A 16,424-nucleotide genomic window follows, 5' to 3' on the forward strand; every position below is an offset into this window, starting at 1 on the left:
AATTTCTGTATATTATGTGTATGTAGGGGGTCTGGGAGGGAGGGTTGGGTTTTTCCGATTGTTTGTTTTAATTTTGAAAATAAGAGTAACTTTTCTGCAGGTAGACACTGTAATACGCTGCTGTAAAACCATAAATCTGCTGGAGTGTGCAAGAACCTTGCCTTCAGGTTCTATTCATGTTTCTATTCCTGTTTCTCTTTTCCCAGAGGATAGTTCTACATTAGAGACTATGCAGTGTCTCTTCTTAACCCTGAAATAGCCATTGTCTTTGTCTCATAGGAACAGAATGGTGATGCTGAGCTACAGTTCTTTCTAGGCTCTTTCACTGACTTGTTGTGAGGCCTTGAGTTTTTTGGTTGCCTGACAAACTAGGGGTTTTTGCTGGCTTGTTGTATTTTTGGATTTGTTTTGGTTGTTGGCTTGTTTTCCTTACTTTTTTTTTTTTTTTTTTTTTTTTTCTTCAGTATCCTGTTTCAGACTGCATTATTCACATTATGCTGCTTTTCTGACTTTACTGGTGTATTATGTTCCTGTTAATTTGTAATCAAAGGTGGCATGCCCATGGAAGCAATGGAAGAGCAAATGATCCCGTTCCAGCATCTCTTTCTTCCACTTCAACCAAATTGTTAGCAAGGATGTTAAAGGATTATTGTTTCACAGTAAAATGATTTGTAGAGGCAAAATTTAGAAAATGTGCTAATGAGAAATAGTTCCTTCAGTGTTTTTGGTGTGGCTCTTAGTTCAAGTTACTGTTGAGGATGGGGTTTTGATGCAAATTTGCCTTGTGGGTTAGACCTGGGTGTAATGTTAGTGGACTTGATGTGGTTTCATTCCTAATAGAGTCACAGTTGAAGCTCTCCACCAGTTGTCCGCACAGCTGAACACTGTCTGTATCTCACCACTGCAAACTGGAGGCAAAGTTCTCCTGCAGTTACTGCTCTGTGTGCACCTAAGTTGGCTCACGAGTGCAAATTATAGAATGTAAGGATATGATGGGTACATAAAATCATGGGATCGTTGGACATCCCAGCAGTTACAGCCTGGTCCTTGTTGGTAACTTGGATATATTTGCACTTTCAGAAAGTTCTAAATTACTTAAGCTTCTTTACAGCAGTGTTAACTTCAGGGTCTAGAAGCATCATTATGTAGTAACTCTTATTTTTCAGAATTATACTCCAGACCAGTGGCAAAATAAAAGTAGATTTTAAAATCTTGGGGTTTTAAGTGTGGTGTTGCAGCATTGAGGACCTTGGACAATGATCCTTCACTACTTTATCTCAAGCTGGATGCTGCATTTAGGGAAGCATATTCTCTAAGGCTATTTAGATAAATATCTTTCACAGGATTTCTCTCTCCACCCTCTTCCAAAAAAGGTTGGAGGTGAATGAGGAAGGGGTGTCAGAGGTTTGAGTGCTGTTTTCTAAAATGTCTACAGTAAGCTGCATTCTAATTTGCTATAAAAATAACAAAGGGTGGCTTTTTTGAGTGAATGCAGAGACAGATATTTGAAAACATCCATGGTATTATACCACTCTGGTGTAGTTATGAAACAGTTTCATAATGTTGGTTCAAATATGAAAGAACATTGCAACACTGAGCATCTCAAGAGTATTTCTGCAATACACAGAAATGGAGTTTTCCATGGACACTTGATAAGCTTTCTTCTGTTTGTGTAGAATTGTTTGAGCTTTGTTTAATGTTAGGCTTTTTGAAGATGTTAAATCTAGGTATGAGTCATGCTCTTTTCTTCAGTTGTAAATAGGTTTGAGCATAAGAACTTTTCAGGATCTAGACTTTTTTTTCTTCTGGAATTTCATACTGATATTCTGCAACTTCAGTGATGCTTTTCAGCAGGAGCCTTTGTTTATACACTTTATCTACAAGTTACATATTTTAGATGGTGATAGTTCATACCAGGTCACAGTCACATGACTAATCTGTTTGAATTACCCATAAGAGATTTTAAAAATCAAGGGGAGAGAAATATTTTTTGCTATTGAAATTATTTAGATGGTTTTGAGAACCATACTTTGTGACTATTGAAGCAGTCAATTTTATGTAGAAACTTCAAGCACAGGTCTCTTTCTTGTGTACTTGATGAGATGTTTTTGCCTTTAACTGGAGCATCATTCCTGTTTCGCAAAACATTGGTTTCAGAATCAGATGTCTCTCTTGGCTACTGAGTGCTGAGTTCCAGTATCCAACATTTATGAACCAGTCTTAGTATTTCATCCCTCGTTCAAAAATTCTCATCCCGTACAATAAAGACTAGAAGCTTTTTTCTTTGTGCTACCTGTTCTCTCAGCTGCCCTTTCTGCTAATTAAGCTTCTCTTCAGCTTTGGTAGATCTCTCTAAAGGTCACCAATAGAGCAAACTAGTGAAGAGGATTACTCTTTATAGGGATATTTTTTTCTTTTCATGAAAGAACCTTTGAGTCAAGGCTCTTCCTTCCTTAGTCTGAAGGGGGGAAAAAAGCTTTAGCTTTTTTCATTTTCCCTCAAGTTTAAAAAAGCATTTATAGTAGAAACTTGAATCTGTACTGGAGGAACTCTGATAGCTAGGTGAACAATAAGAAAGTAAATTGTTTCTGAGAGGCAAAACTAAAAAAATCACTGAAGGCTCACTAAAATTCATCAACAGGCCACTGTTAATATGAAAAGACTGAACATAGGTGTCACCTCATCCACATTATTACTTCTGTAGAAATAGTTTTTAGCTTACTCTGGTGTGTCACTGTAATGATGGAATAGATTTAATGTTTAACAATACGATTTAATCTTAGTAATACTGTTGGCAAATCAGAAAGTGCAATACACAAAATATTTAATATCAAGATTTTTTGTTTTGTCTTTGCATTTTGTCAGGTTTAGTCTGGAAAACATAGTGCATAAAAACAAAAGGATTTGCGAATATCTATACTGTCTTGTTTAAGCTGGCTGCCAAGAATTGCAATTAAATGACTGTTATAAATGCTTGTTTTCTGTTGAATAATTGAAAGGGGGAAAATTATTTAAATTATATGAAACCCTGAAGGAGGAAGTATAATGAAAAGTGGTTTAATTATTTTCAGTGAGACAGCAAAACAGACTGATGACCTTATCAGTATTTGTTTGTTTTCTTGCCTTATTGTACTCTTTGTTAGCCCCAGAAAATACTGGTTATGATGCAGAAAAAAAATCTCTCTTAATAAGGCAATGTATTATTTTCAGCTCTCTCAAAATATATAGCAGAATCATCCTTGTGTGTGCCAGTTGACATTAGAAACAGCTTGTGGGTAATGCTACAGAGCCACTATGGCTGATGCTCTGTGGTAAAAAGCCAGGCAGGGGATACAGAGGCTGTGTTTGGTACAGAGAGTACACGATGAAAAAGTTTCAGTCTGAAATGACTACTGACTGCAGGATTTTAGTGGAAAAACATTCAAGCTGCGCCCCGTTTTCTTCCCAGTTTCAAATACAAAGTGCCGTGAAGCTTTTTTTTGCTTCTTAGATAAGTGACCTGCCAATGAACTTGAAATAATTTTTATCTGAATTTCCCTCAATTCTTTTTTTCTCAGTCCCTTTGTACTTTATGTACAAAAATGATACTGTCATGAAGAGAGTAGGAATGAAAGACTGACATTAAGTGTTAGATTCTTGTGGGGTTTTGTTGGTTGGTTGGTTTGGTTTGGTTTTTTTTTGTGTGTGTGTGGTGATTGTGCATCTGCAGGACACAGAGGCCAGCAGCTTCTCAAGTTCTCCTACCGGGAGTGTCCAGGTGCTATACAAAATAGAATAGATGTGGCTGAGAAAAGAGACTAGATCTTCTACTCCAGAGTATGTAAAACCACTGTATTCTCATGGGAAGTAGGAGATGCCACTTGGAATGCATTTGTGCAGAAAAGGGAACTGAACTTATTTCCACTTTCTGGATAAAATGCTGTTGTTGTGTAATAGGTGAAGAAACATGGATTGTATTTATTTACACATCTCTTTGAGGTGCTTCATTTTGGCACTCCCCTCTCTTTTGCTGCATGCCCCTTCTAGTCTCCGTTCACTGCAGGACAAGCAGAACTATTTTTGCTGGAGAAAATGTTGTTTCTGTTCAAAATGCACTGATTTGAGGCCAAGTGCATGCCACACATTGATGATAAATGATTCTGCTTCTGACTTACCTAAGTCAAGACAGTGTGATGTCTGTACACCTTTTATCATTGTGATGTATAGACAGAGTCCCCAGACAGACTCGTCACTAATTCTCAGACTGTAGTATGGGAGTCAGAGAACATGCTCTGGGATACTACTGCTGTTACTGTCTTTGAGCTATCCTACTGAAAGAGCTTGAAAATGGGGTGTGTGGTGTGTAGCTGCCTTTTGTTGTGGGGGAGCATCAATACTTTGATTGAGCTTTTTGCATCATTTGTTGTGTTTTTACTTCATCGTTGATATGGTTGCAGAAGTACAAAGCTTTTCAATATATAGAAGTTTATAACAGATACTTTTATTGAGAGAGGCCTGTCTTACCCATTGAACTAAGAAGACTAGTAAAATAGCAGTATCCTTTAAAATATCTCTTATTTAAGTGTTGAGATGAATATTTCCCCTCAATAAATTTTGCTTTCTTGATGTTACAGAACTCTTCCATGTGTGTTCTTTACAAATTATTTTTAAAGGTATTAATACAATTGCTTTTGCAATTTTAGAGGTGCTGGAATAAAACAGCAAAATGAAATACTAAGGATTAAGTAGACTAAGTAGACTGTTGGAGGTTTTCAAGCCTTGAGTAGACAAAGCCCTAACCTACATGGTCTGATTTCAGTTTTGACCACCTTTTGAGTAGGCAGTTGGACAAGATGACCTCTTGCAATCTCTTTCAGTTTGGATTACTCTATAATACTGTGACATTAACACATAAGAATCGAAACAGTTTCAAGATATTGTCAGTCTCTAATGCAGCTTAGGAAACTACTTTTTAGGAACAGCAGATTTGGTAAAAACAATTATCTTTCTCCAGAAGATTTCCTTAACTGATCCAGAATGCTAAGTGTAACTTGGTTTTGGAATAAGACATGCAACATTCACATATGTGGATCCATATGTATGCAATATATAAACCTTCTGGTTTTTGCCAAGTACGGCCTATACATAGGAACAATCAGTAATCTTACTGAAAATTCTGTAACCTTTGTGGCAATATACTTACTTTGTAAGGTTTTCTTGAAACCTGTTGTTTCTGTCAAGACAGAGGCTCCTATTTTATGTTTACACTCATATTTTTTGAATGATGTTTGTAAGACAAAAAATCAGCTTTTAAAGTTACTGACAATTTGAAGGCAGAAAACCTGCCAGGTTTTGTGTGGGTCCATGGGACAATTTTGTATAAATTGCTTGATGAATTTACATAGTTGCCAGTAACTTTCATAAAATCATTTCCACTGAATTGAAGAAAAAAATACAAATGATTTTCTATTGGTGGAAATATATTAGCTTGGCAAGTTTAGGAAATCAAAAGTCTCATTATCTATAAACAGCAGCTGGACGAACTTTTCACAGACTCTTTGTTCGCAGCATGGGACAGCCTTGGGGAAGAGAGGCAAAGGGTTACTTTTGTTGTTAATGCAACTTGTTGATACTCTACTAAATTTTCCAGTTAGTGCATAATGAGTACTGAATTTATAATGATACTGTTTTCACAACATACCCCATCAAGTATCCTTCAGTTTGGAGTTTTAATCTAAGTCACTAGAGTGAAATTTTAGCTTGTGGCTTTGTAGTTTGGAAAATCTGTATTTAATGAGCATCACTCTCAAATATGCACTTTATGAAATAAATAACTACTTGGTAGGCTTTACCAAGAACAAAGTCTTGCTAAGCTACAGTGTGTGGTTATTAAGTTTAATTTATCTACAAGTCAACAGTTTTCAAACTGCATCCCTGAAATCTGCAGTGCAGAACTTGAGCAGTGTGTTAGATTGGCTTATTTTGCCCCTGTAAGGCTCTCATTTGAAGGACCATGCAGCTGATCGGGTACTAGCAGGTTATGGAGGTATTTCTGAGAGGGCAGTGAAGAGTGAGCATCAAGATTTATGGAAGGTGGTCTGCCATTTAAACCAGTAGTTACAAAATAGCCAAGCTGTTTGGCTGTGGGGCTTCCCCCCCGCCCCCAGCCCCGTCTCAGTGAATTAAAGGGAGAGATTTAGCCCCTAATAGAAGTTCTCATTCTAGTTCAGTGGGATATAAGGTTTGCACAAAATATGGCTATAGCTCGTGGGAATATTGATAATGATTTGTGAGAAAGATGCAGCATACCTTGTACTCCTGGTGTATGATCATGTTAAAACTTTAAAGAGTGCAAAGAATATTTTAGGAGGTAGGATTTTGATCCAGTTGAACAGCAAATTCTGCTTCCATTTGCCATAGTTCTGAATATAATCTGTTTTTCTTTAATAAACCATACCAGTACATTATTTAGAAATCTCATTAAATTTCCACCACAAAAAACCAGATGATGCATTCCTTTTTCATGTAATTCCTTACAAGAAGAGGGACAGATATATAGGGATTATAATTAGTTAAATGTGTAAAATAAAACTTTGAAGATTTTTATGCTATATGTAACTACAGTAAGGTGTTCATCTATCAATCATACTAATACATAATTTAAGCTCCTTTACCTTTTTGGATTTAAATGTAAATAAAGTGCATTTAATGAGCACTGTTGCTAAAAAAGGAAATATTTCTGAGATTGTATTGTATCTGTACTGTACTAAGATAATTCCTGGTGTAATCCCATTGCTCCTGTTTGGTTACACCACCAGTAATTTTTAACCATTAAATTAAAAGCAAGTATGTCTTTCCAAGAGCAATTTAAGTCATCAAAGAGTGTCTTTAACATTAAAAAGCAACACTTTTTAAGATTTCCACTTATGTCTGCCCAGAGGAACCACTAAGAAGTCAGTATCAGCCAAGCTGCCTTACTAATTTACATGCATACAAGCCACCATATACAGACTTCTATTCTGTGAAACAATTTAAGGTGTAGAGATCAGGAATGGCTTTGTTGCTTAGTTATATATAGGGTTTTGACCCTTTGACTTAGAAGTTCCTTCTGTGAAAATTTGGCCTTAACAGATGCTGCCAAAGTTAGGATGAGGAGCAAAAGATAAATTGTTTCTGCACATACGCCTTAGTATTTAAATATAAATGACAAAAAAGGTATGTGCTCATATTCATGGTGCAACTGATAGTCTGGATCAAATTCAACCCAGAGAATATTTTCATTTTGTCGTACTAGCCTTTTACCCTGATGAGAAGAGAAAATAAGATTGAGGTATCTAGATAAGCTTGAATGTCTTTGCCCTTGACCACGGCTGTACAGCAGTTTCCACAAAGGGAAGAGCATATCAAGACAGATGTTTCTTCAAGGAATTGTGTGTGCTGTTGTGTGTTGTGAGAGCAGCAAGTGTAGGGAGTAGACAGTGGTTACGAGAGTCCATGAACAGTCAGGAGTCCCCATATGGCAGTGACTGTTTTTGTGACACTGAGTGGATATACATGATGTCTGGGGTATTGTAGGTGAGTGTCCCTAATAAAGAATGGAAAAGATTAAGGAAATGTGAATATGTTGTAGGTGTAATATTCAAAACAGTAATACAGAGATTAAGTAACAAAGGGGAAAAGTAGAATATAATTTTGAAGAGTTTCTAAGGATAATTTGGGAAGGAAGTGAAGAAGACAAATAGCTATGCTCTTTCTAAGAGATTAACAAAAAAGCTCAAATTATGTTTACCTACTGTAAAGTGACATATTGGGAAGAGAATTGGGAGGAATGCAGCAAAATAAATAAGAATGGAAATCTAATAATGTATGATAGCTACGTGATAGGGGACAGGAGTTGGCCCAAAGAAAGGTAAGCTGAACATCTGATGTTTCTGTTACTGTAGGATTTTCAAAGTACTGACAAAGAGGAAGAGCTTTATGTTTTTCCTACCGTGTAACCAGAATTGAAAGGAAGAAGGCTATAAGCTCTAGCTCTTGTGTTTCCAAAGGGTAATAAGTGCAGTTTTAGAAAGTCTTAGTGGAAGCCCTGACTTCTAATGCACTTTGAGTTTTGTTTTGTTAAAGGGCTGTGGGCTCAACAGTTCTTGTTGAGTGCTTGGACATGTGTGCTTAACGTGCTAGGGCTGATTGCATTTACAGTGAAGAGTGGTTGAGTAATTGAAGCGGGATGCAAGAGGTCACTGTTGCACATTCTCCATTGTGTGCTTCAGCCTGGGTTTGATCCAAACCCCTCTGGGTTCCAGGCAAGTGCAGAAGGATAACCCCAGGGGCAATTGCTTGTTCAGAACAATGTTTACTTCATTTAAACACCTTCATTCCTGACCTGCATGCATCAACGTGTTCTCATCTGTAAGAAAAGTCAAACAAAAAGCCCACTTTCCTGTGTTTTCTCAATATCATACTGTCTCCAACCCTGTATGTAAAATTAGTGTGCTGAAGTATTTTTTTGCTCTGTTACACTGCAGATTGTGGTCATTTGTGCTGTGCATTTTGCTTTCCTTTAGAAGAAAAGTGCAGTCGCAGGCTCTCATAAACGATAAAAATGTGTTGCTTGGTAGAAGACCACAAATTGTGCAAGTTTCTCTGCAGGGGAGCTTGGCCCTTTCACTGTTGTTTGAGTACTTTAGTGTTTAGGCGGAATATTGCACACATTTTTTTTTTGTTCTTCTGATATGCAAAATAGTTTGAAGGCTTCCTGATTTTGTTCAGCTGGGTTTTTGCATACTTTCCCAACTTTGAAAATTCCAACGAAGTGTACAAATGGTGGTGCATTACTGTCTGGAACTGAGGCACAGCAGATAGATGCTGTACCTCCTGTGGTATCACGATTGTTAGAACACTGAGCAATAACTATGTTGATACTTTAATATGTTTTAAAGGCCCAAGTTTTTCTCCTTATGTGAGTAATACCTTTTAAAGGTTATGTGTGAGTTGGCTTCTAGAATTTGTTTCAGCTTGTGTCTTTTGTTATTTGACAATGTGGCAAGAGGTTAGTTACTTTATTTCATTACACATAGGAGAGATGTTTGCTCTGTACTGATGAAGACTCATTTTCAGTAAGGTGGGGTGAAAATGTTAGTAGCATATGGTGTAACTGAATAGGCAGCTAAGAGAAAGATGATTAAAGTATATGTTTTTGGGTTTCTGGGGTTGTTACTTGCTAGCTGTCTCATGTGAGATGGGCAAACTACTTTCTGAAGTTTCACTATCAGTTTTTTAATGTATTTGAAAACTTTAACACATCTTTAAATTGACTGAATGTTGACTATTCAATTGTGATTATTTGCAGTTTTGTTTTGTAGCTTGGTGGTGCATCATGTAAGATTTTCCATTAAATATTTATTGGAAAGGGAAGCAGTTTTTAAAGCTTACTTGTTTTAACAGTAAGCCTCAGGACAATACTTGGGGAACCAGGTTGCACAGCTGCTGTTAACGCTCCTGAGAATTTATTTCTTGAAGTTAACTATTTCACTTCTAAGATGTGAAATTTCCTTGAGGTGCACTGTATAGCACAGCTAATAACAGAATGTGAAAAAGAGCTTAGTCTGATTTAAAAGAAAACAATTGTATCCATACTAGTTTACTGGAAGTTTGTTGAACTATGGAAGTGGTACTCCTGGGGGTTTTATGTTTACAGCTGAAAGAAGAGAATTCTTCAAACAGGTCTATAATAAGTAATTATCTGTAATATCATAGCTGCTTAAGATGATTCTGATCTTTTCTTAAAAATAAAGTACAAAACTGATCTCTGTAGTACTGTTCTTGCTTTGACTTGGGAATCGTATCAGCTCCAAATTATTTTGGGCACTGGATTTCATTAGGTTTGCCGGATTCAAATGAATGCAAATCACTAATTTCATAGGAGAAGAATAGAGAAGACATGAGTTTATTTTGGCTTTGATGTAAGTGGATTTGGCCTTTGTTGTGTGGAAATTATAGCTCTGCCTCAGTTTCCAGTAATGTACTTGTCATTGTCACTTCATCCACTTGCTCACATAACCAACTGTTTACCTTCAACAACCATTTTAGTGTATTTATCTGATGAATACAAAGAAAAGAGGATTTGGCTAAAAATCATACAGAACCAGTGAGAATGCACAGAATTTTCCTTTTTGTCATCTGTTTGACACCTGGGAGTGTGTTTGTGTAATTGTGACTGATTTAATCTCTTGCCTGCTGAGTGCTCCTCCCTCCAAGAAGCAAATCTTTTTTGTGAAGAAACAGTCATTTCAGCTAAACCCCAGGCTCTGGGAGAGCTGCATATATAGAGAATTCAAGACATGAAAGAGTTTTCCACAGCTCTTGAGTACTTGTGGCAATGCCTGTTTTGTTTGTATCTTAAGTTGACTCTGCAATGAATTCTCCTTTTGACTCTAGCACTTTTTAAGATGTTAAGATTAGTAGATTGACTGCTAGCAGTCTATTTAATTTTTTCATGTCTATTTCCATAAAATGACTTTCATGAAGGAAATGAAATTTGATTTTAGACTCTATAGTTGGTTATAGTGGAAACTCTTATATAAATCACCATTTTCAAAATGTTTTTCTGCAGAATATATCTTTTCCTATTCCACTCTACAAACGTCATTTTTTTTCAGTTATCATCTGTATCACTGCAACTCTTGGACAGAGACACTTGGTTTCAATTCTTAGTTCCACTCCCGGTTCATTGCTTTCAGTTTTAGGAAGAGGGCTATTAATTATGAATATTCAGAATAGGAGGGAAAGTAGTGGAACTTGTGTCAGTGTCACTGCGTGACCCCCTGTAAGAACTGAAGCTTTGCTTGGTGTTTTTAGTTACACTCTTGATGAATTACATACGGTTCACAGAGTGTACCACCTAAAATGTATGTGAGTATCATTTTCTGATACTCAAAAAATGATGGACTTGTTTTTCTGGGTTTTATTTCTGTGGTTGGAATTGTTTGTATGAATGATTGTTTAAATACAGAACAAAATGCTATTACATTGCAATGGCTTAACTGTCCATTTAAATGTCACAGGTAGAGGATGATGATGATACCGAATCACGACATGAAGAAGAGAAGGAAGAAGTGAAATGCTATTCAAGAAGAAAGGTATCTTCTAACTGGAGTCGCTATGAGGATACAGAAAAAGAGGGACAGAGTGAAGTTGGGGAGTCACAGAGAGGAACAGACTTCAGTGTTTTGCTTAGCTCAGCAGGTAAGCATTTTCCAATCTGCAGGCTTCTTTAGTTTTTCATTTTGAGACGTGACTACTTTTCTGGCTGTTGTCCTTGATGATGAAACTCCACCCTGGTATGACTAAACACAACAAATGGTCAGGCAGCTGCTTGCTTTTGTTTCAACAGAGATTTGAGATCTGCACTGTAGAGATGTGTGCATGAATAGCAAGTGTTGCTCTCCTTGAAAATAATGATCACTTGTTTTCCTCTGTTTAGAGGAGATAATAAAGAAAGAGGTGGAGGGACAGTCTGTACTAGATCCCGGGGTTTTTCAGCTATACATTAATAGCTGAAAATTTTATTAATAGTATAGGATTGTTACACTAAAAACGGCTACCTAAAATTATTATAAAAACTGTTGATGTGCCATTGTGTTGGAATACCATTCAGTAAAAAGCTGCAGTGTATTATGACAGTTTTTTGTAGTACCTTGGAAATTCTGCAGTCTCTCAAATCTAAATGATTGGATTTTTCTGTCACAGCTTGGTAGGGTAAGTTAAAAGTTAGCTACAGTAGAAAGACAAAGAACAGAGTTTCCTTTCTTTGTGCAAGAATCAATTTCTGAAGTTCTGTTTCACATGAAAATAGCAAAGTTGGGCCTAAGCTATCAGGTTTTAATCATAGTATCATGAAATGTGTGTTGACTCCTCTGAATCTTGTGTTGCATGGCAAGTAATGCTAGAGTCAAGGCACATAGTATGGACCTCGGAAATGTGTATTTAACAGAGTCTGGGGAGCAAAGTAGATATAGCAATTCAAAACTTTTAAAATCAAGAGATCTGCCCTGAGCTGCCATGTCTCCATGGTTCAGCTTTTAAAGAACTTCAATTCAGAGTTAGCCTTCAGAATGTCTTTAAAATATTCTGAAGAATAGTACTTTTGAACTGAAGATGTAACAAAATAGTATTTAGTTCTGCTAATTTGTATTTTTCATGAATTATACTGCAACACATTTAATACCTTCCCATTTATTTTACTCTTTAGATTCTTTTAATGTTTCAAATTATAATATTGGAAGGTAGTATTCCTATATTCATCCAATTTATTAATTCTAAATCTTTGATTTAGAGAGTGCTTTATTTTAGAATATGTTGCCCTTCTCTACAGTGAAATAAATGAATAAGAAATTGCAGTGGAATAAAGTACTCTCTTTTGGAGGAAGAAAAAAGTACCTTCTAAACAATCATGCAGATTTCTTGGAGTCACATGAAAAAGCAGTTCGTGTCAGCAATGTTCTTTAGTTTCTTTGGCTGATGTGTGAAAACTGAGAATACAGTCATATATATTTGTCGTGGTCTGAGAAAAAGCTCACACATCTGCTTTATTTGATAATTGCTGTTGTTAGTATATTGCTGTTCAGCATTCTGAAGATGGAAAATGAATCCAGCTTAATTGCAACAAGCAGTTAGGGAGTACAGGAGAGGTAATGGAGTTAAATTTCCAATTTTTCATTAATGTAAAACCTTTAAAATATCTTTAAATCTTGTGATTTACTATTAATGCACAACTATGTAATTAATACAGCCAGTTAAGAATTCTTTGGCAAAAGCTCAGATTAAAAACCTGATCTCCTATGTTATAGTTAGGTTCCATAATATTGAATGCAGGGTCTTAAGAGAGTGTCATCCTTCAAGATAAAACTTGGCTTATCCTGGAAAATATGCTATTAATTGAATGAGATAGCATAGGAAAAAATCATTTGGGATAATGTAATAAAGACAGAATTAATACTAATCGATAGAGTTAAAGGAAGGAATCGCTGATGTCCGAAGAATTAAAAGTCCTTGGTACTTATTTAATATTGTGTAAAAGTGCATCTATGTGAATTCTTTACTTAAAATCAACCTGAAAAATAGCAAAATGAGATATTGTGGGTGGTATGGGTGTTGTGTTGATAATAAAGATTAGAGCTTTTAAATCTAAATACATAAATATTACTATTGCTTGAATTAAGAAAGGAACAAAGTTATCCATTATTACACTATGTTTTTGTTAGTAGAGGAAGGTGGAAAGTGGAAGTCTGAGGAAGAGAAAGGAGTTTGCAGATACTTGTGGAGAATTTAAAATCTTTGGGATATTTTATGTTACGTCTTTCAATAGCTTCTGAAGACAAACACTGGGTTTTTATGTTTTCACCTATAGTTCCAGCTTTCTGTGCCTCGTGCCACTCTTTAGTGCAGCACTAATTCTGTCTTTTCAGTCTAATATTTAGGCCTGACTAGTCCCAGACCGTCTCTTGACTGCATGTGTTTTCTCTGCTGTCAGCCCTTGCCTGCCTACTAATTCTTCTCACTCTTCCTTCCTTCTGTTCTTTTTTCTTCTTGTCTTGGTTTCTGATTCCTGTTGGTGGATCTTTTTTCGGTCTTTTGTTGTGAGCCAGCTTCCTTCCATATGCGTTTATTAAAATCCAATTCTTTCAAATTCTGTCAGAGGCAGAATACCTGCCCCTCATTCTTTCCAGTCCTGGTGATCCCCAAGTCTTAGTTCTGCCTGGCATTGCCCATTTGGTTTAATTCACTCCCACATCTTGTTATGTTCCTCTTAGTTTCTTTCCTTGTCTAGTCAATACCAGTTTATTCTTTCAAGCTTTGAGTTCTGGTCTCCATTACAAATTGTTTTTACATCTTCTCTCCACGTTTTCTGTCAGTATACCTTAAATCCTGCTCAAGTTACCCAACAATGAAAAGTGACAGACCATAGTTTTCAACCGTGTTAAGGATATCACTGTAGGTGAGGCTGCAGAAATATGCAAGGCTACGCTTTGTGTTCAATTTTCTACCAAAAGCCTGTTGAACACAGACTTCTCCTACAGTAGAAAATCTGACTCTTACTCAAAACTGAAAGTAAGAGGAAACTGAATTCAGTTGCCTTGCACGTTTAGATGACATGCAGAAGACCACTGAGGAGGTAGATGTGGTGGTTGGTTGTTAAGCTTCAGGAGATTTTGTAAAAATTAGGTACAAGCTCTGATTTCTACAAGCTTGTGGCTTGGTTAAGTCAGGTCAGATTTTTCAGCAAATGCACAGAGCATACCTCTTTGATACAAAATCGTTGTGCAGTCTGGCTTCAAGTTATTGATTCAGGGCAGGAAAGTGGTTACAGTTTCTCAAGTGCTTTTACACAGAAAAATGTTCAAGTCATTCTCTGGGTTCCTTTGCAAGGTGGTGGTAAAGGGAGGATAAGGAAAAAAACACCTGAAGCAGACAATAGACCATGAAAATTTCATACTGAATAGTTTAAAAGGCAGCTGAAAATAGTTTTAAGAACTGCCAGGTGGCTTTGATAACAACTGATGTCACCAGCCTGATAGAGCTTCTTTGTTAGGGCTTATATTTCTGTGTAAAATAGGTGTCCTGGGTTCAGCTGAAGTATATTTCTTTTTTTAGCATTGTATAATTTATTTGTTTTAAATTATCTTGAATATAGCAAACTTTTCTGTTGTTTTTGTCTAGTTGATATAAAATACAAGTCCGTTGTGAAGCCTTAAGGGAAAGGGTCTTGAATCAATTTACAAAAATGCTGTTGAAGCATAAAGAGCAAGAGAAGTGGAAGTGATAGGGTAACCGTACGTTGTGAGAGAATCTTGCCATGTTTGAAGAGTTGCCCTCATTTTTTGACACATGAGGGTTAAATTACCTATGGTAGGCATGTTCATCATATTTTTGGATGTGAATAGATTATTCTAAAGTATTTTTTTTAAATGTCATAATAGAGCTGATCAAAATGTATCCAGGCACTTGATTATTTTTCTTTAAATGTGATAGGCATTAGCAGTACACCAGCCAAAAATTGTCAACATACATGCCTTAGTAACAATACTCGGATTGAAAGGTGAAAAAATATAATTTTGGATATGAATTTTTCCCATTTGTTTTTTTAGCCCATGGCTGAATAATTCTGGTGCATTAAAGATTAAGATGGAGAAATGCTGTGCAGTTCAAATTAAACTGGGAGAATAGTTTTGATATCGTAAGAATGCATATAATTTATAATAATAATACATATAATTTCTGTAGGTACCTAGCAGCTGAATACAATAAAAATATAGAATAAAATCAAAAGAACAGTCACAAGTGCATAATAGTAATGAACAATAGGTATAAGAATTATGATGTAATAGTTACATTCCTTTCCTTAAACACCTGATCTTGTTTTTTTAACCTCTTTCTTTTGAGTCTCTGTTTAATTTTGATGTGTCTATTGCAATACATTGCTGCATTTTTGTCATTAGCATGGTCAGTATATGATTGAGAATTAGAAGTACACAAAAGACCTTTGACCATCTTGGAAAACCTGGACAGATAAACTTGTGGAGCAAGGCTTGCATTAAAAGTAAGTTTTGCTTCAACTTTTCTAAGTTTTTTTGAAGGAAAAAAAAAAGGGAAAAAAAGAAGTTGAGTGAAGAGTAAATCAGTTTTCTTTATTTATAAGTCTGCTCAAGCAAAAAGAATGGTAATAGCAGCACATAGTTCATGTACTAAAAAAGAATCCTTTGAGTTTTTAAACTATAGAGAATAGCTGAAAATCAGTTTTCTTTACAGAAATGCCTAACTCATTGGTGATTTGGGTTACTGTATATATCAGGGTCCCATTTTTTCAGTGGTACTTGCTTGACAACTCATCTACTTCTTGACCAGAAATTGGCCAAGAAATTCAGCTGATACAAAACTTCCATGTTCTTGCTGTTCCCCAAGTGACATGAGCTCTGTGTGCAGAACATAACAGTATTAGTTACTTCTTATCACTCATCAGAAGCTTTAAGATAAAGGTGCCAGGTTACTGATCTTGAAAGGTGATTACACTGTTGCACTAAGGATTGGTAACAGGTCACTTAAATATTGCTAGTTTATGTGCTTCTGACATAAATAGGTATAGGCATGTGCTTTACTTGCATCTTTCTTCATGCTCTCTGTTTTTCTACTACCTCATTCCGTAGATGTTCCCTGAGTTTCTATGGCATGCTATCCTACTTCTCCTTCTAGCCCCATTCCGGCACATCAGAACTTTCATTTCTTTTATGATGGTCCTCTGGTAGATTTCCCATCTGTAGAGGCTTTGTATCCAAGTGGTCTCATTTCCACTTGCACGTTTTATTTGCAGCAGGGCAGTCTGCAAATTTGGACTTGTTACTAGACCTAAGAGATACTTCTGGCTTATGTACCTGTAGATATCAGAAGTC

The 16,424-nt window shown here is 36.2% G+C and overlaps 1 protein-coding gene across 1 annotated transcript in view; it reads left to right on the forward strand.

Moving 5' to 3' along the window:
• The window catches only part of AVEN (apoptosis and caspase activation inhibitor), an 83,626-nt gene that overhangs the window by 6,356 nt on the left and 60,846 nt on the right, over positions 1 to 16,424 (forward strand). Inside the window, exon 2 of the mRNA XM_066321424.1 lies at positions 11,043 to 11,223. Within this exon, the coding sequence (XP_066177521.1) occupies positions 11,043 to 11,223 (181 nt within the window). The remainder of the gene's footprint in view (positions 1 to 11,042; positions 11,224 to 16,424) is intronic.

Source organism: Sylvia atricapilla, chromosome 6 (assembly GCF_009819655.1).
Source record: "Sylvia atricapilla isolate bSylAtr1 chromosome 6, bSylAtr1.pri, whole genome shotgun sequence".
Lineage (NCBI taxonomy): Eukaryota > Metazoa > Chordata > Aves > Passeriformes > Sylviidae > Sylvia > Sylvia atricapilla.